This window comes from Abrus precatorius, unplaced genomic scaffold (genome assembly GCF_003935025.1).
Source record: "Abrus precatorius isolate BTA unplaced genomic scaffold, Abrus_2018 Scaffold11, whole genome shotgun sequence".
In the NCBI taxonomy this organism is placed as follows: domain Eukaryota; kingdom Viridiplantae; phylum Streptophyta; class Magnoliopsida; order Fabales; family Fabaceae; genus Abrus; species Abrus precatorius.
In genome coordinates this window covers 20,244,629-20,265,012 of record NW_020874303.1, presented here as the reverse complement: position 1 = coordinate 20,265,012, position 20,384 = coordinate 20,244,629, and the positions used below count along the sequence as shown (strand labels likewise).

Genomic DNA, 20,384 nt, shown 5'->3' with positions numbered 1-20,384 from the left:
AGATTTGTAGATTATTCCTGTAGAAATACGGTCGACAGCATTGCATCAGTCACTGACTTATTTTTCTCCTCTTTTGCTTCGACAAAAAAAATCAAAACACGGAGAAGCGGAGAGGCTCAAACCATAAATAAAAATAAACATATCTCAAATCCTCATTTCTAACAAGTCATTTTAGAAAGAATAATTCCAAAACTTTCTAAAATATTTCTTCAATATAATCTTAATAATTGAATTATAAAATACAGAATATTTTTTTGTGATTTTAAAATTTTAAATATATTATTTTTTATTTAATACTTTCTTTATAAAACAATAACGATTATCTAGAGGAAATATGAAGTTACCCTTTAGTTTTAGCTTGAACTTAATAACTATTCCTTTTTAATTGCAATGGGTAAAGTTGGTATATCTTTTGCTGTAAAAGAAAGAGGATAGAACCACGTTTTGTTTTAAAAAAATTGTGGTCAAAAGTTGATGAAGTCCACCTACATTTTGTTAACTTAATCCAATGCAGATCTCACTTTTATCTTCCGAGTTAAAAATTAATTACATTAGAGTATGAAGCGGATCTCACTCCGTGACCTTTCATCACATGTGTAAGTTATCTAATGACAACCTCCTAATTTCAATGGAACAAGTATCTGTTCTTCCTTTTCTCTTGGTTTTTTTGGATAAGGACTTTAGAAAACAAGCTAGCTAGTCTTTTTGTATTCTTTTGGCGCATCCGAATGAAAAGAAAAAAGGTGCAATTCAACAACACGAGAGAGTAAGACAGCTTTTGTGTTTTCAAGCTCTTTCTTCCCCTCATTTAAATAAAAAAAAAGCATCCCATCGTCATCTTTTTCGAGCTTCAGTCTCAGAAGTCCAAACCAAGAGGACACATCTTTGCTTTCCCATTTCCATTGAACAATCTTTTCCATAAGGATAAAAAGGCTGGCACTCCCAAAAACAAGACAAGTGCCCTTTTTAGGTCTTTTCACAATTTTACCACCACCTTGCAAATACAGTTTCTTGTCAGCATATCCATATATAAGAACAACCCATTCCTCAACAAAAGCAATAACAACAAAAGATGAGAAAAAATGGACAGCACTTACAGTTTCACAATGAACAAATGTCCAACACAGTGAAAATAGAAGTAAAACTTTAACTCAGTAACTTAATTGAGTAGCAGATGGAATATCATACATGCAAACCAAGTTAGAAGAACTGAACTATTTTCCTTACAAACTAACACAAATAAAAATAACAGAGAGAAAGAACATAAGATAGCTATTTTCTTTCTCCCTCTTATTTTTTCTCTCTCTCTCTAGAATTATATATCAAAACCAGTCGGAGAACAGAGCTTCCCAAATCTCGGTGAAGACTTGAACAATGATCTTATGATGATGATACGAATTCAGAGACAGAAAACACTGCAACAGATTCTCCAAATCCCCCGGCGAAAATATCTGTTTCTCAACGATCATCTCCACCATCGACGTCCTAAAGTCATTGTAAGGATCACTCGAGCGCTTTACCACAGCGAACGTGTCCTTCACCTTCCCGTGCAACGGAAGAACACCCATGTCCGAGCTCCGGTCATTTTCCCGGCGCCGGCGGCGAGACCTTGAGGAATCAGAAGAGAGGCTCTTGGATGAGAAAAGGGTGTCCGTTTCATCTTCTTCGTCGCTGCTATACCACCAATAACCACCAAAGTTGGTGTCTTTAGCGCAAGAATTAAAAGGGAAAATCTCCCTTTTCTTCTGCGCATGCCTCGTTTTCTTCTTCTTCTTTTTCTTCTTGGTCTTCACGTTTTTTCTTGAACCCTTTGTTTTATCGTGGAAAGCGAAATCGTGATGGTGGATTGGGTTGAGCGAGGTGTTTGGTGAAGTGGGGGGACACGACATGCCACCGAGGTTAACGTTGCCGTTGGTACCCCAGACAAAGGGTGAGGACCACTCGGAGATTTTACGTCTGGGGAGAGAATCCTTAAACGACACGATGCAAGTGTCGTCGACGGTTTTGGGCCCTTTGGGCCTACAAATGGGGGGAAAGGGTCGAGTTTTTGGAGAGGGTGGTTCGATCAGGTGGAAGCCACCATGGTTGGGTGGTGCAAACACCGCTTTTTCCATTACATCTGTTATGTTACGGGTTCTACACGAACCGAATGAGGACCGGAACATGCGAGAGATTCGCATTTTGAGTTTGTTGTGGTTTTCCATGGGAGAGAGTGAGTTAGTACAGAGAGCGGTATTGGAGAGAAGAGAGAGAGGATTTTGAGGGAGGATAACGGGAAGGGAGGGTTATAAATGCATGAGAAACCGAAAGTAGAAGTCCTATTAATAATGATTTGAAACTATGGAAAAATAAATAAATAAATAAATAAAATAACGGGTTCTGATTCAACTTTATGCTGTTTTTTCTCGTCCTCTTCTCTGTCCTGAATGTGCAGTGAATGCATCAATGAGAGAATTTCAGTTTAGTTTAGTAAACACTTGTAACAGTAGTAATTGACCTTAGAACTTTTAAATTAGCCAACCGGTTTACCTTTTTCTTCTTTTAAAAATATAAAGTTGCAGTGCTGTATGCACAATCTACAGCCTTGTGTGTTCTATTTTGTAATTTAATTTGCTTGCTGCGTTTCCACTGGATTTTATTTTATACGTTAAAACTTGTCCACACTTTCCCTGTATATGTTTGGTTTACGAAAGAAAATAAAAAATTATAAATACATAATGTAAAAATTAACAAAATTTAAAAATTTTGTCTAATTTTTTTCTCCTAAATTTTTTCTTTTGTTTTTAGCAGTGTCAATCTCTGATGATTTTATCATTTCAACTGCTTGAGGTCTAAATTATTACCTGAGGTGTCGATGACTTGTCCTGTTCCACTGATTTTACCGCTTTGAAGTCAATTTTGCCAAATTTTAAAGTTTTAAAAAGTAGTTTTGACACGTTTTAAAAGTATATTTGAGTTAAATAACTTAACTGAAGTTAGTGTTTTATATATTTTTTAAAAATGTATACTTTTTAATTATTATACATTGATAGGAAAACTTTAACTTTACATGATATAATATAACATTATATTAATATTAATGTTATTTATTTTGAAATATATACTCTAAAACATGTCTTAAATAATTTTATACTTTTTTAAAATATTTATAATTTAGTTATATATATAGTGTTAAGATTGACGTGTTATATCAACAAATTCAGTTAACTAAGTCAGGTTAATATATTATTTTCTTAATTGAGTTGAGTTTAAGTTTAAACAATTAACTCATTAAGAAAGTGGTAAGTCCCAGAATTTTAAGTTGTGGAGGCAATATAAATAATTTTTGTGTTTTCCAAATGAAGCCCTCAACTAATAATTGCTGACTAATTTCTTTCAAAGTATAAAAAACATTAAAATTAATTTTTCTTCTCTCTTAATAAAATTTTAAACACATATTTGGAGGCGTATAGGAGAATTCAAATATGTTGGGAGTAATTTTTACACTTTGCCTTTTAATTTCAGCTCTCACTTCAACTACTGGGTGTGAGTGAAACTCTGAAAAGTTTATAGCTTCCTGGACAAGTACCAACACAAGGGCATGGGTAGGCTTACTGGACAAGCATAATTCCCACTTGTTCACAAGTAAAAAAAGATCATTTTGCACAGTTTCGGATCACCCCATGAAGAAGATTCACAATGCTTTTTAGTATGCCGAAGCTGCTTCTCTTTTTTTTTTTTAAATTAAATTTTCCCCTTCCCTTTAGATGTTGAGTGGGAACCAAGCATTTTCTTTTTCTTTTTCTTTTTTGATGTAGGGAGCCAAGCATTTTTCGAAGTTTAGGTAATATTGACCTTATTAGAAGTAAGGAAAACTTACTCCTTGTACATGGAGTTAAATTATTGAAATTGATTTGCTATTATTATAGTAATTGACTAATTGTACTAGGTAAAATACCCAAAAACTGCAGCATGTGTTTGCTCTAGGACATATGTGGTGGTAGGGGACCAGAATCAAGGACGTTAAATATATATATACATATTTCAAGGCGCTTAATGATGTTTGAAATTCAAATATTAGAGACTGAGAGCTAGTATCTCCTAGTAATACACAAAAAGAAAGATAAAATAAATTAAAACAAAACGAAGTGCTACATTATTAGCATAGCCTTTTCAATAACAGTTGAAGAATCTTTACCTAAACTTGATTTCTTCTACATATAGTCCCGTGAAAGGTTGATAGTATAATATAAAAGATTTACTTTGAAACAAACTAAGCATTATCCTCCTCCTCTTTTAGTATTTTATTCTTTATGCGTGGAAAGTACATATAATGACTGAAACCAAAATTATATTGTTTTCCTCTTCCTTAATACAAACTCAAATCAGGAAGCATTGAAGAGCATTTCAATTAATCTTTCCCGTTAATTAGTTTTCAGTTGTTTGTTCACACCTAGCCAGCAACAAAGTGAGAGTAACAAAATTGCAAATTAGTTCTTCAATGACATCCATGTCCACCTATTTTAGTTTTAGCATATGATTATTTATTAATGAAGACAACGGAGAGTGAGTTGATTGCTCACAGTTCACAGTTCACACAGTATAATAGTTTTAGTGTAATACTATTATTTATTAATGAAGGTCACGGAGAAGCATATATTCACATGAGATTAGATATAATGCACGTCAATAGGTACAATATAATAACAGTTTTAAATAAATTATTGTCTCCCCTCTCCCAGTAAATGAAGAGAAAAGTTTCTTATAATCTCATTTTATTAATATTAGATTGGATTTGGCAAAGGAGATTGTCCATTTAATTTCTTGCAGTGGGCTCTTTTGCAAGCTCAACTACCTTCAGAATATGCTTTTCATGAAGGGAAATACAATTATGCGTAATTGCTCAGAGCTTACATGTAGAAATAGAAGAAAGGATCTCACGGGTCATTAACCAATACAACCTAGTACCTATATTTATAGCATTCAACTGAGGGAACTGAGCATCCTATAGAAATAGAACCAATTGTTAAATAGTGACTCTTGACCAAATCATTTGAATCAAAATGGTAAGCAGTTTCCATTTCAGATATCTGCATATTTCAATAACTGTTCCCAGTACATGCCATTAACCCTAAACCATGAAAATGGGTTTCAATAAAATATGGACTAGCTAGAGACCAATCAACCTATCCCATCATCTATTATTTTCCCGGTTGATTTTGACCCTTCTTTTATTTATTTATTTATATTGGATTTGAAAGGAGGTAAGAAGGCGGTGGGGGCTCCCAGTATATTTTCTCAGTTCTCTAATTTAGAAAGCTACAAAAGCTGATAGTGCATGTTTCAGAGAGAGAGAGAGAGAGAGAGAGAGAGAGAGAGAGAAAGAGAGAGAGAGAGAGAATAGTGAAAATTTAATTTTCGATATTTGAGATACGTGGGTAGACAAAGGTATTATTGTCACCTTTTCAATGTTCCCATCTAAATGTAAATATTATTAAGCATTTTTGTCAACATGCTCGCGTCTTGCTCGACTCGTCCGGTAGTTAGAAGACAAGATTAGAGGTTTGAAGTCTTTGGCTAGACCAAGAAATTGAATCTTAATGAGTACTATTTGTTCATCTAGGAGGAGAGGGAGCAAAAGTAAAGCCAAACCCCTTCTATTACCCTTAAATTCGCCTTTATTTTGTTTAAACATGAGCACCATAAAAAGTTATTGGAATCATAAGGTCAAGGCACTTCCTCTCTCCCAAGAGCATCTTAAAGTCTTGGAAGCTTCCAAACACATAAAGACACATGGAAGAGAGAAGCTCAAACCCTTTACTTGAAATGCCCCACCAAGGGGTAACGGACAGTATGGGATAGTCAGGGTCAGCTTTTCAAATTCACATGAAGTTAATGACAAGAAGAAACTATTACAATTACATGGATTTCTTGACACCCTGTTGCTCTGATTTGCCCTGCTTATGATTATATAAAAGGGTCCGAACCCCATTTTTGTTAGCTTATAGTTTGTCAATGAAAGCATGGGGAGGTGTAAGTGTTTGACATTTGGATCATGACGTATGGTCCTGATCTCTTTTTTTATTCTTCTTTTTATGCACAATTTCTTGAGATTGTCCCTTATATTGGCTATACATACATAACACGTTGTATAATTCTTCAAATCCCACATGTACTACCAAGATTGGCACAACACGTTGTATATTTGTACAAGAGATTAGGTCAGTATTTCAAATTCTCAACGTTAACTTGGCATCAAACAGAATACTCTTGCAGAATCAGACAAGGGCATTGAACCAAGATGACACCAGCGAGAAAAAGTTTGGACAGTGATGCTTCATCATACAAAAGAGTATACTATATGTTTAGTTTTGAATTATAACCCGCAAGCAAGCGAGAAACCGCATAACGTAAAAAATGATCACTGGGAACATGAATTTCGTACTGTGTTTGCCACCCGACTTTGATTAATGTCAACCCGCATGTTCTGTGAGGAGCAGAGTACCCAATTCAAGCCTTTTTTTTATATATAATTTATTATTATCATTGAACGGTAGAAATTCGTAAATAAGTCGAGGGTGCTGGTCCATTTGGGACCACAAAATCCATGGGGAGTCCACCATGATTTCTGAATGGAAGTCCTGAGAATTTCTCCCGAATCAAAGAAGCTTCACGTTCTTCTCTGATTGTTGAGAGTCATTTAATTTCCCCCAGACCCACCATCATGCATCACTCCCTCTTTCCTTTTAGCTACGTAGGAATATCGAAGTTTGTAACTTAGTGGCACGGGTCATCTGCAAAAATTAGTAAACATCTATTCAACGCAAAAGTTAGTAGCGTTAAAGTAACCTTGAATCCATGACCATATATGAGAGCAAACACGAAGTCTCTTCTTGTGATATGCTTTGGTGAATTTATTTACCGAATTTTTTAAACTTATTTTAAACGAAACTTACAATTTATAAATATGTTATCTTATGAATATAACTAAATTCATATATGATCAGGTATGCAATTGCGATTAAGATAAAATATGTGACCAAACCATAAGGACAAAGGCAAAAGAGAGCACAATAACACATACCCGAATTATGCAACGCCTTCCTCTTCCTAAACAACTTGTATTTCCGTCCTCCTATCATGACTCTCTTTGTCACCATTACTACCCTCAAAGAGAGTTTCCATTTCTTCCAAGGTCTTGCCTTTGGTCTCCGGCAGAAATACGTAAAAGAAAGCTGTAGCCACCACCATGATCCCACCCAACACAAAGAACATTCCTCCAAACGTTATCTTCTCTGAAATGGTCAAGAACGTCATGGACACCACCCCACTCACCAACCGGTTCACCGAAATCGCAAGGCTCGAACCTTGGGCCCGAAGCCTGGTCGGAAATATCTCGGACGAGTAGACCCACGTGATGGGCCCAAGCCCAATAGAAAAGAAAGAAACATCAGCGCACACGGCCACAATGCTCAACACAACAGCCCACAGAGGCCTCCGGGTGGACGCCTCTAAAATCTTGGAGGCCAGGCCCAATCCACACAAGGAGACCGCCATGCCAAACGAGCCCAACAACAAAAGAGGGCGTCTTCCAAACCTGTCCAAGTAGAGAGCAGAGACCAAAACAAAGGAACTCTTGGCCAGGCCCATAATAACATTAACCCCGAAAAGGTGTTTCTTGTTGTGAATTCCAACAGCCTTGAAGACCTCTGGGCAGTAATATATAACAGCGTCGTTCCCAGAGGCTTGCATGAAGAAGTTAATCCCCATGGCAGAAACCAACATGTGCCTAATGGGCCGAGTGGGCCGTACCAATAACTCTTTCCAAACAGGGCGGGCATGGGAATTTGGGCCGGTGGATAGAGCATTAGTTATTTCCTGAAGCCTTAATTGGGCTTCCCCGGGACTGTTTGAGATAGAGAGGAGAACCCGTCTTGCATCAGCGACTCTTCCTTTGAAAAGCAACCACCGAGGAGACTCCGGCATTGCGATGGCAGCGAAGGCAATGGCGATTGCGGGAATGGCTGCAAGGCCAAGCATGAGTCTCCAACTCGTTAGAGCGTAGTTAATTATGTACCCAAGGAGGATGCCGAGGGTGATGAAGACTTCGGGGAGGGATGTGAGGAAGCCACGTGTCATGGTGGGGGAAAGTTCTGCTGTGTAAAGAGGCGCAATGATGAGAGCATAACCGACGGCAATTCCAGCGAGCATTCGACCGGCTAAGATGAATGGGAAGGAGGGTGAAAGAGCCATGAAAAGTGCTCCCACTAAGAATGTTGCTGCTGCTAACACAATTGTGTAACGCCTTCCAATCCAATCAGAGGTCTTGCCTGTGGCCAGTGATCCAATTAGAGAGAAGAAGTTAAGGGTTCCCACTAACACTTCCTCTTGAAGCCATGATAGTTTCAGATTCTCCCTTATCAACATCGCCGCTCCACTCATCACCCCGATATCTGCGTCCATTGTGTCATAATTCCTAACTCAGATTATTTGAATTTTGTCTGCCAAAAAGGAAATGAAATGAACTCACCATAGCCGAGGAGGATGGAGGTTGTTGAAGCCAGGAGAGCACAGAGGAAAGTGAATCTGTTGAGGCCAGTAGATGCAGCGCTTTCTGATTCTTCGTCGTTGCCGTCCATATTTTTTGTTTCTGATTAGTTATGGAGGGAGGAGAGCATTGGGTTAGTTGCAGAGAAGAGAGCGTTCCTCACGTCACTGCAAAATACATTGTTATTTTCCGATTTAAAGCCAAACACTAACAAGTAAAGGATCATCCAAATCAGGTGCCAAAATGCGCCCTTTCCCCTCCAAGCATCCTTATTTTTCAACTACTAACAAACTACTATCTGTTCTTTAGTATTCTTTTTTCAAATCCATTCGTATAAATAATATAAAATAAAAAATACACTTCTTGTAGAAAAATAATATACCTTTTCTTCTCGTCTTTCTATCTTCTTTATTGCACAATTTTTTTTAATGTAGAAATACAAATACACAATCATCCATTACACGCTTCATTTTCATTCCATGATTTTAGTTCCACAAGTGTCGGTTTTGCTTCATATAATTTGAGTGAAGGACAGACAGTCACAAACACGTAACATAACAAGAGGGGCTTGTCTCAGGAAAAAAAATACATTTGTTTTAAGTAATGACGATAGGGTTCTTCTTTTTTCACCTCAAGGACTGTCATGAAAATATTAAAAGCAACGTCTCTGATAGGCTAGGCTTTAACGGGAAACAAAAATTATATTTTGGAGAAAAAATATATATTACTATATGCATTCTAATAACACTTTTTATTTTTCAGAACTCATTTTCTAAATACTGGAAATAGAATTGCTATAACGACTATGCTAAACAAGATGCGACATTGTGAAACAAGTAGGAACCCAATAATACCAATTGATATATAGTGCATACAACAGGTTCTTAATTAGCATTCTTCTTTACCAAATAAAAGGATGGTATAATTCATAGTTAATGAATTACTACCACTGTTTATAGGTTGAATTTTATTCCAATTAATACTTTCATTGTCGAAATATATTTTATTCAGTACAATTGAATGAGTAAATAACTGAAGAAAAAATTTCATATATATATATATATATATATATATATTAATTCAATAACTTGCATAAGGTGAAATTAAACCGGAAATAAAATTAATAAAAGAATGTCAATTATGTCTTCCAAGTATTTTTCTTTTCTTCATAAGCATTCTGTCACACGTTTAATCTCTGATCTAAATAAACAAACACATATTACGATTTGGTTGAACCGAAGTTTTGGTTTCAGTCTTAACACTTACTCCGTAAAAAAGTAAATTATGATCTTCTAAAATTAACAGAAAAATTTAAAATTTTCTAAAATAATTTGGGGGGGGGGGGGGTGTTAAGTGAAGCATATCTCAACTCAAATAATTTGGAGCGTCAAAATTAGTTTTTAATTTTTTTCATTTATGAATAAAAACGGATTGATAAGTTTTTATAAAAAAGACTTCTTTATATATCTCGAGTCTCAAAGAGGAAGAGCATGGAACATATAATCCTTGGTCGCTGTTGAGGACAGGTTATTGAAGTGAAAAGAACACAATATTTTTCTTCGGTGATGCAATTTGTACTTTCTTTTGATTCATCGAAAGTCAAAAGCTTACGAAACTACACCGCACTCATGATCACTGTTCTATACCACATTGAATATGCTTTTATGGTTACATGGTGACGCAGAAAGACAAAATTCAGGAGAGCCCCAGATTCTAAACAATCACTGCTATGAAACACCTACCTGATCAGGAGAGCATCATTCGGCGGTGCGTCCTCAACTTTGTGTTCTAACTATAGCCTATTCCAATGCATGTGATATTAATGTATCAACTGTTCCAACCTTTTCCAACTATGTGTCTTACCAAGTAAAACAATAAATGCAATTTATGTGCTGATCTCTTCGACAAATCATTGCTCACCTAATTAACGAGGACATTGCAACCACCGACACAGGGCTGACACATTTGGGCTTGATATCAAAATTATACAGTGCTATACACATTAGGAATTTTGCTCGACACTTTTAGAGAGTGTTTCTGTTTTTAAAAATAAAATTCAATACAAATTTGTATTATATTTTATTTTTAAAAACAGTTTTCTGTTTTTAAAATAGAAATCAAACATACCCTTAATATTCATATTGTTTGATTTATTTTTTAAAAAATCCAAAGATTGACAGACATAGAAGTTCTAATACCTTATTCAAAATGAATTATTTCGAAATGTATGATGACTAAATGATTTTCTACATTATTTCTCTTACATAACTACAGTCTATTCAACAATGGCCTTAAAACCTTTTTTGGTAACCATTTTTCTAGTATCATTAAGGGTGCGGGAAATTTTAGGGGGCTGGGGGAAAATAAACAAAGCAAAATGTCTACCTCGGAATCTATCTATTACATCTTACAAAACATTCAAAAGCTTTAATCAATCAACATTTCGTATTCCATCAATCTCCTCATCAGCATTGACCTCCTTTTTCATTCGTAGAATGAAATGATGCAAACCATTGTTTCCAAGGTGCATCCTTCTGTTGCTCTAACCATGACAGAAAAGCACTATCCAGCAAGCAGAACAAGTTTACATAAAGAAGTTGGTACTTCACAGGAACATACCAAAAATTAAAAACCTGCACAACTGGCCACACTCCACCTTCTAAAATCAAGGCTGGGACATAATTCCTCTTCAAGTCTTCCTTTACCTGAGGAAGCGTCTTGCCAGCACACAATCCCATGTAAGTAAAGAACACAAACAAATGGAAGGGACCAAAAATTATGCCATCCATTGCCACTTTAGTGGATACGGATCGCGCAGACTTCGGCATTAGTTGAAGTTTAAGCCTTATAAATTTGTCCAAGCCTTCATACCTGCATGACATGAAAAGGTTGGTTTCATGTGAATTCAAATCCTTTAGAAGTAGGAATTATAACTTTGCCCATAATTATTTTCAGAAGAATTATTCTTTAAGCTTTTTAGTCAAATGAAAGTCATACTTTTCAATCTTAAAAACCATAAGCAGTAAACTTGCAAGCTATCTTAGTGCATATCCCGCCAAAAGTGTTCTGAAATTACAACCACCTCGGAATAAAAGTTACGTATCCATTTGAAGCTAAAAGATCCTACAGAGTTAACGAGGGCAATGCTTACATGGGACCTAATAGCTAACGATATCACTTTCTTAATAACAAAGATCTTCTCTCTACATAACTAAGGGAAATCTACAAGGTTCAAGTGCATTCTGGTGTGCATTTACAAATGAGAAAAGTAGGAACATAGTTGCTGGCATGATATGGCTAGCAAATCGTTCAAAATGATATACTTAGGTATCTGTCATTGATACATACCCGCTTGTTTATATGTTAGGATCCTTTTAATTCACTTCATAATCTATCAGGCCCTCAGGTGTTCTAGTAAAAATTTCCCATGTAATATTCATGATTCAAAAGGTCTTGACAGCAGTTATGAAACCAACATTTTAGGCAAACTGGAATCCAGGCTCAAAGTGGTTCCCCCATTCTAAGGACCTACCAACTAAAAGCATAAAATTCACAGACAAAGGAATCTCCAAAACCTGATGCACTTAATGCAGAACAATCAAGTCAAAGTCCACTAGCACATATCTCATGCTGTAATATAAAAAAAATCATACTTGTTCCATTAGTTTGCAAATTAAAATCTATCTCATTGACATGGTATTGAAGAATTTCTTTACTGGTGAAATATATTGGATTCACATACCAGAAGTGGCCCACTGGTCCAACAAAACCAAATCCAAAAAAGCTTGTAACAGCCAAGCGGTTCCAGTTGATCTTAAATTTAGCATCTGAATCCTACCACACCAATACAAAATTTTAGATTGCCAAGAAACCTTATCCATATATATAGTCAATAAATTATAATAAACCAAAAAATTCCCAACAAGGCAAATTGGTGAAACCACCAAAAATGAGTAATTTGCACTGATTAGAAAGAGAAAGCCTTAATCCTTATTCAGAAAAGGCAATGGAAGATGAAAAGGAATTGGGCTTACAGTTACAGATAGTTGAAGTCGTTTTTTTGTAGCAGAGTGAGTAATGTACTGAGCAGTGAGGTCTCCAACACCCCAGAGAATGGCAGAACTAATGACTTGGGTCTTCACTGGATGAAGAGAAAGGCAATTCTGGTACCAGTTCCACACCTTCAATATCATCTTATTTATAACGTACAAATCACAGGTGACTATGACGACTACGAGGTTGTAACAAAACAAAGATGAGGTTCAGGTTCAGGTTCAGTTTGATGGAAACAAAATACTATATTGCAAAATTCTTGGGCTTTCTGCAATTTCCCTTTTCGTTGTTGGGCTTTGCATCAGTGCCTCTTCTTTGTTTTTGGGTTTAACCCAACCAATTCGGGTTCAAGCCAGATATAACCACCAAAGGTAGTATTGACCGAAAACCAAAACACTCAAGGCAGTAAAATTTTCACGGAAAAAAAAAAGATAGTAAAATTTTTCTTACCCAATTTTAATATAGTTATATTACCTGAACATGTAAAAAAAAAAAAACCACTATTATTTACTTATTTTTAAAAATAATTTATTCACTAAACACAATAAAGAATTATTAAATATAATTTATTAAAATTATTGAAATAAAACGTGCATTTCAACACAATAATAATGAAAAAATAATAATAATCAAACTACATCCATACAAGTGAACTAAGCTACATGAATTACGTGTTTTTAAGTTAGTTAAAAAATAAATTCACATAAATATTATTTATTATTAATTTTTTAAAATTCTTTTAAATCTCTGTCTGAATATTATATTAAAAAAATCATCAATATTTTTTCTTACTAATAATTTTAATTACATTGTACTATTGTATACACAATTTTTTTATTATATATATATATATATTTTGTGACTACTCATTTATTTTAATATTTTTATTTTTTTACTTTTTTTCTCATGTGACTCTACATTTATTCTAATTGAAGATAATTAACCATACCGTTATAAGATTTTTTTTTCAAGTTTGATATTTTTTTTTATTTTAATAATTTATTTTATAGTTTATGAGTAATATTTTTATTGATTCAGTTTGATTATCACTTTACGATTGTATAATTAAAAATTTAATGATTTTTTAAAATTTTAATTGAGAAGAGTCTTGACAAATATTGAAAAAAAATTAATCAACCTTTTAAAGTTTTACTCAAGAGAACAGTTTAGTTAAAATAATATTTCTCAATTAATCTATTACTCAACGATATATTTATCTATAATAACACGTGTACAATAATGTTAATAGTGTTAGTAATATATTTTTTAACGCATATGTCTAAAAATGCATAGTAAAATATGTGTATATAATAAATATTTATAAAAAATAAGAATATCACAAATTTTTAATAAAATCAAATATTATAATTTTAATAAAAATATAATAATATTTTTATTGTGTACTATTGAACATACAAATTAATTCATTATTTTAAAAAAATATAAGCTAAATTTACCTTTTTATAATACCAGAAACTAAATTATATGGTGGTGTCAATATTAAGGAGTGAATTAAACATATTTGATTTTTCTAGTCCATTTAAGTGTGAGAACCCCCACTTGTGTTTTGTCGATTACTTTTGGTGCATAACCAAGATTGTAAGTGACGATTGTGTTGTAATTTGCTCTGACAATTGATGATTAAACATTTAATGTGACAAAATGAAACAGTATAAAAGTATTCAATAATTAAAAAAAATGCACAGAATATAAAAACAACAATGAAAAAGTGTGATTAAAATAAAAGTGAAATAAATTAAATTAAAAGAAAATAAAAAGTTAATTTATTAAATATCATAAAGCGCTAAATTGACGAGTGCTATTAATATAAAAACGTGTGTACAATCTTAGAACATTTTAATTTGGTCATCTATGGTAAAATCGAAGAAAAGGGCCTGATATTATTAATCAGAGAGTTAAAAAATCTCTTTCAAGATCGCAAGATATTATGAATCAACATAAAAAGGGTCAAGCTTGTTTTCAATCACAAGATATTATTAGCAAATAAATGATGAATAAAGTAATAAAGTGCAATTTTGAAATGAAAATTTCCGAAAGCCTAAGGTTGTATTTCTGATGAAGAAAAAATACGTGGTAAATTATGATCCTGCGAATGAAATGCTGGCGTGGCCTAATCCACTCCCCTAGTGATCTTCCCATGTATTTGTCTTTTTCTTATGTCAGCCTCAAAAAACTGTCCCGAAATCTCATTACGATAAATATGTGTGGATAAGAATCTCCAGTTCATGCCACACACACGAAACCCACTAAACTACAATGGCTCTTCTGCTAATTATGCATCATAACCTCACTGCTAACTATGCAGACCCAACTTTCGTAGGAAGCTCTTTAACTGCTTCACTTAGGTACCTCTTCCTCTCTTTCAACTTGTTTCCAAACAATTGTTAACATGACCTCAACTAACCATGCAGCATAGTGTATCATTTGTTTGAGTCTAGATAATGTGTATTTTTACATTTCATAGCCAAGATTTGACTTTGATGTTGATTAGAATGATCATGCTTACGTACCCCTGTTGGATTTGGTGTTGGGTTCCTGTTTTCAGTTTGGTTTAATTAAATTATTTTTTTAAGCTTGGGCTTCTAGGATCAATTTTGGAATTCATACTCGTTGTTTGTACTATCAAATGTCTGGTCTACAATGAAGCACCTAAAGCTGACATAGTCATCTAACTTATATTTTAACTATTTGTTTTGTTAGATGACAATTAGGTGATATCTTTGTTTATTGTGTGTTATTGTTTTTAACTTGCTATATATAGCAAGTATGAGAGATGTAATAACATGTTGTCATGTTTCCCGTGATTCAGTTCTATGTTCACCTTCTGACGTTTCCCCCAACATGTTAATGTGAGTTGTGGGTTTTATTCCTGCATGTTTATTTGAGGAGTAGTTTTTGCGTGTTAATTTATTAATAAAATGAAGATTTCTAGAGCGAATGGAACTGAGTGTGGGGTTTGTGTATGAATTTTGTGGTTTACTTGTGCCATTTTCTCTAGCACACATTAGCACAAATCCTATTTCTGCAAATGCTCTGGCAATAAATGCATTTAGTACTCTATTATTTGCATATTTTGATTGGAGCCTCTTTTGAGCATCTAGATAGCATTTAATGCCAAGTGTTCTTTTTATTTTTTGGTCATTATGTTTTAAATAGGTTAGCTGATGATAACCTTCACTTGATCTTTTTTGCAGTATAATTCCGGATGAGGCATCACCTTATGATGCTAGGATAAAATCCAGCAATTGTCAGGTCTTGCGGCCAGAATCTGATTTGGCCAAGGTAGAAAGGTAGTTTGCTGAGGCCTTCAGAAGTAGTCAAAATAAATTTCTGAGAATCTAATCAAGTGTATTCATCATCATCATGGATAGCAGCCAGAAGGGAGCTCTCATGAGTAATGGAAGTGCTAAAGATTTATCAGTCATGGTATTGTGAAATAGTTAACATTTTTCTCATGACTATGTCAGAAAATCATCTATGGACCTAATTGCATTATCTATGACCTGCAATTAGCCTTAAGTATCTCTATGTTGTTGAGCATTTAGTCATACAGATTTGGTTCTTCTAATGGACTAGGTGCAACCATAATCTGCAAATGAAATTGTAACAATTTCATAATTTTTATACACAATATATATTTTATCACAATCTCAACCGTTCACATTTCGTCCTTTAAATTAGTGAAGCCAAATCGTTGACATTTGTAGAAATCTATAACTTGCTCACACAATAATCATCCATTATTCATTCTTGAATTCTTTGATCTTAACAGCACTGTATTGTAGCTGACTTATAGACAGAGTGCGAAGAGCAGTTCCCTATTTTCTATGATAAAAATTATTACATATCTAAATTATGACAGAAAAATTTCTACATGAATTTCTATGTCAGATTAAGTTGATATCTATATCATTATTTATATTAATTATATTTTTAGTATAATAACAGTCTTCTGGTAAATCAGTATGTGCACTTGTCTGACCCTGGCTTATAAGATACATGATTTCATTAAGTGATCACGTTTATACTAGATTGAATTTTATAGCTGTATGAGATATCCATGCTATGTGGTATTTGAAATTATTGATAGGGAGGGAAAATTTTCTGTCATTGTTATTCAATGGAATTTGTTACTGAACGGTGAATAACCATAAGAATGATTAAGATGTATGATGGATCTCAGGTTCTTTCAGGAACCTTAGGATCATCTCAATCTAAATGCCCTGAGAGATACTAGAATTATTCCAATTTATCTCAATAAAGTAAAGTGAATGTCAAACATAATTAACTGTACGTGGCCGTGAGCTATTTGAAATTTCTAACCATTTCATAATTACCCACATCTTCTGGATGAAATGCTCAGCTACTGTAAGTTATGGCCTAAAAATATTTGAATTTTGATTACTGGATTAGATCTATCAGCCATCATATGTTAAAGATAACCATCAAAATGTATTGATAATTTGATACATTCCCTACAATTTTTAACTTTTAGCAATTTCAACAGGAACTGCAGCAATACAAGAATAACCATTCAAAATTAAGGAACAACCATTCAAAATTAAGGTCTACTTCAGAAGAGACGCATAATCAACCCTGCTGTCTTGTCTGTAAAGGGAAGAACAGTTGCCAAACGGTTCATTCAAGAACAAAACTGATGAATACTTTGATTGGAAGAGGGAAACCACATGAAGCTCAGGCCGTCTTCAACAATTTGACTGAAGAAGGACATAGGCCCACTCTCATAACATACACAACTCTTGTGGCTGCCCTAACCCGCCAAAAGCGTTTCAAGTCTATTCCTGCACTTCTTTCTAAAGTTGCAGAGAATGGGATGAAGCCTGATTCAATACTTCTCAATGCCATGATCAATGCTTTTTCTGATTCTGGCAAGGTAGATGAAGCCATGAAAATCTTTCAGAAAATGAAGGAGTATAGATGTAAACCAACAACTAGTACTTATAATACCCTCATCAAAGGATTTGGGATTGCTGGAAGGCCTCATGAATCTATGAAATTGCTAGAGATGATGGGTCAGGATGAAAATGTAAAACCAAATGAGAGAACATATAATATTCTCATCCAAGCCTGGTGTACCAAGAAGAAACTGGAAGAGGCATGGAATGTTTTGCATAAAATGGTGGCCTCTGGTCTGCACCCTGATGTTGTCACATACAACACATTGGCAAGGGCATATGCTCAGAACGGTGAGACAGAAAAAGCCGAAATGTTAATATTGAAAATGTACTACAACAAATTGAAACCTAATGAACGAACTTGTGGTATCATAATAAGTGGTTATTGCAAGGAAGGCAATATGACAGAAGCCTTGAGGTTTCTGTACAGAATGAAGGAGCTTGGAGTGCATCCAAATCTAGTAGTTTTCAACTCTCTTATTAAAGGATATTTAGACATTACAGACACGAATGGAGTAGATGAGGTGAGTTATGATATCTAACACTTTTCACTAGTCAATGTTTTCTTGTATGCATTTTTCCTCCATCTATGTTGACATGCTGAAGGAACATTGACAAAATAGCTAGCTTAGTACTCTTAATATAGGAACCATCTGTTACTTATTTTTCAGCGATAATGATAGTAGCTTACAAATGAAAATTGTCAGGCACTGACATTGATGGAGGAATTTGGGATCAAACCAGATGTGGTGACATTTAGCACCATCATGAATGCATGGAGTTCAGCAGGGCTTATGAACAATTGTGAGGAGATATTCAATGACATGATCAAGGCTGGGATAGAACCTGATATCCACGCATATAGCATCCTTGCAAAAGGCTATTCACGTGCCGGACAGCCACGAAAAGCTGAGGCTCTTCTGGCTTCCATGAGCAAATATGGTGTACAACCAAATGTTGTGATCTTCACTACCATCATAAGTGGTTGGTGTGCTGCAGGCAAAATGGATCGTGCCATCAGACTTTTGGAGAAAATGCATGAAATGGGAACTCCCCCTAATTTGAAGACTTATGAAACTTTAATATGGGGATATGGAGAAGCAAAACAACCATGGAAAGCAGAAGAATTACTCACTACTATGGAAGAGAATGGTGTTGCTCCTGAAATGTCCACTATGCAACTTGTTGCCGATGCTTGGCGCGCCATTGGTTTATTCAAAGAAGCCAACAGAATTCTGAATGGTTCAGAAGAAGATTCTGAGCTAGATCGAAGTTTTGACAGCGACAAGATGCCACCAGTCCGGAGTTTAGAAAGTATTTACAAGAAACAGAAACTCAGTGCTTCGTCCTCCAATCTGCTACAAATACCTGATGCTGTGGTAGCTCATCCAGAAAGAACAAATAATGGCAACATAAGAAGCCACATGATAGTCAAAGCACCCGACAACACGCGAAATGCTACCATTTCCATGGTTTTAATTCGTACAACAAGTTCATATGGAGTACAACCAATGATTGTAAGTAAGCATCAAATTCAAAATCAGATTGTTAGACCTTTGCTTGATTGTTGCAAAGTAGTGTCAATACTTTGTTGAGGTGACTCTGAGCTGGGATGACAGTTCAATACACCATGCTGACGAGTTCAAGTGGAACAATTGTAGATATCATTGTTGAACTCCATAAATCAGATCACATACACTTGCAAGTTTGACAAAATGCTGATGTAATTTGCATTTGTTGAACTGCTGCTGCTTTTGTTCAGTATTCACTTACCAATGAAATGTGTACGCTACATGAGTACAGAATTCATTGATTTGGAATTTTGTGTGCATTGCTTATTGTGGGGAAGTCTCTTACTTCAAGAAAAAACTCTGAAAAGTTTATGACCATATCAATCAAAACTAATTGCCCGCGACCAACATGTTTGCTTACATCACAAAATAGGAGAGACCTCTCTTAAAACTAAAGCTTAATTGCATTTATTATTATTATTAATATGTGATTTTAGGTCATCAATATTTTTTTGCTTGAATTTAGACTTACTATTTTTTTAATTGTCATGATCAATTCCTTCTGCCACTTTTCCTTTGCATAAAACTAAGAATATTTATTGTTTAATTTAGATTGTTTTTGTGATAAAAATTATTTTTTATTATAAAAACAAAAAAAAAACTTTTAATTTGATTTGAGAATAATATTAAATCAAATCCTTAAATATGATTTTTTTATTTAGAACGAATGAATTATTTAAATTATATATATATATATATATATATATATATATATATATATATGTGTGTGTGTGTGTGTGTGTGTGTGTGTGTGTGTGTCATGGTTTATTTGAAGATAGAATAGAAAAATATATATGAGTTTAATATGCACGTGGTTCAGTTTAATTTTGAAAATGAGAAGCATTTTGTTCAATTTTTTAGATAATAATTTGTTTTTTTCAATTTTTTATAGTGATTCAACATTTTAAAATGAATTGAAACGGTTCGTAAATATCTCTATATAAAACTTTTAAATCTTTATTTTTTTTTACTAAAATAATTAGAAATTTAAAACAAAATTAAGACAAATAGATTATTAAAAAGGTTGAAAAGTAAAAATTTTGATAAAAAAAATCTTAGAGGGTAAAGTTAAAGTTTCAAAAAAGAAAAAAAAAAAGATTGTTTATAATTTTAAATGGAATATATATTTTTTGGCACCCAAGTTCCAAAACAACGTGAACTAGTTACTAACAAATCAAGGAAAAGGAACATCAACGCCATCCTAGTCCTACCAAAGTGAAGATTTGCAACTTTTTATTATTTTTGGTAGAGAGTAGAGACTCCCACTTTTAATTCATTCATATTTAATTAAATAAA

General features: G+C 34.1%; 4 protein-coding genes across 9 annotated transcripts; 1 reads left to right on the top strand and 3 right to left on the bottom strand.

The window, feature by feature from the left end:
• Positions 1-1,322: 1,322 nt before the first annotated feature.
• Positions 1,323-2,204, bottom strand: LOC113856574 (transcription repressor OFP8-like). The gene has a single exon (XM_027488441.1). It carries the CDS (start codon positions 2,202-2,204, stop codon positions 1,323-1,325), a length of 882 nt encoding a protein of 293 aa, XP_027344242.1.
• A 3,963-nt stretch (positions 2,205-6,167) lies between these two features.
• On the bottom strand, positions 6,168-8,618 carry LOC113855786 (polyol transporter 5-like). The gene is made up of 3 exons (XM_027487418.1): positions 8,510-8,618; positions 7,064-8,432; positions 6,168-6,793 (listed from the first exon to the last, which is right to left on the bottom strand). Exons 1-2 carry the CDS (start codon positions 8,616-8,618, stop codon positions 7,090-7,092), a joined length of 1,452 nt encoding a protein of 483 aa, XP_027343219.1. The 3' UTR covers positions 6,168-6,793; positions 7,064-7,089.
• Positions 8,619-10,733: 2,115 nt separating this feature from the next.
• Positions 10,734-12,797, bottom strand: LOC113856231 (protein sym-1-like). Of its 2 annotated transcripts, none has more exons than XM_027487966.1 (3): positions 12,562-12,797; positions 12,270-12,361; positions 10,734-11,398 (listed from the first exon to the last, which is right to left on the bottom strand). In XM_027487966.1, exons 1-3 carry the CDS (start codon positions 12,718-12,720, stop codon positions 10,993-10,995), a joined length of 657 nt encoding a protein of 218 aa, XP_027343767.1. In that variant the 5' UTR covers positions 12,721-12,797; the 3' UTR covers positions 10,734-10,992. The 2 variants fall into 2 exon arrangements, with proteins under 2 accessions (XP_027343767.1, XP_027343768.1); XM_027487967.1 differs by having other exon boundaries at positions 10,869-11,398; positions 12,568-12,761.
• Positions 12,798-14,834: 2,037 nt separating this feature from the next.
• On the top strand, positions 14,835-19,439 carry LOC113853690 (pentatricopeptide repeat-containing protein At5g21222-like). 5 transcript variants are annotated; one of them, XM_027484210.1, is made up of 5 exons: positions 14,835-14,946; positions 15,796-15,891; positions 15,976-16,027; positions 17,109-18,041; positions 18,225-19,439. In XM_027484210.1, the coding sequence occupies exons 1-5, from the start codon at positions 14,858-14,860 to the stop codon at positions 19,110-19,112; spliced, it is 2,058 nt and encodes a 685-aa protein (XP_027340011.1). In that variant the 5' UTR covers positions 14,835-14,857; the 3' UTR covers positions 19,113-19,439. The 5 variants fall into 5 exon arrangements, with proteins under 5 accessions (XP_027340011.1, XP_027340010.1, XP_027340014.1 ...); XM_027484209.1 differs by having other exon boundaries at positions 15,973-16,027; XM_027484212.1 differs by having other exon boundaries at positions 14,918-14,946; positions 15,796-15,883; positions 18,225-19,438.
• Positions 19,440-20,384: the final 945 nt, after the last annotated feature.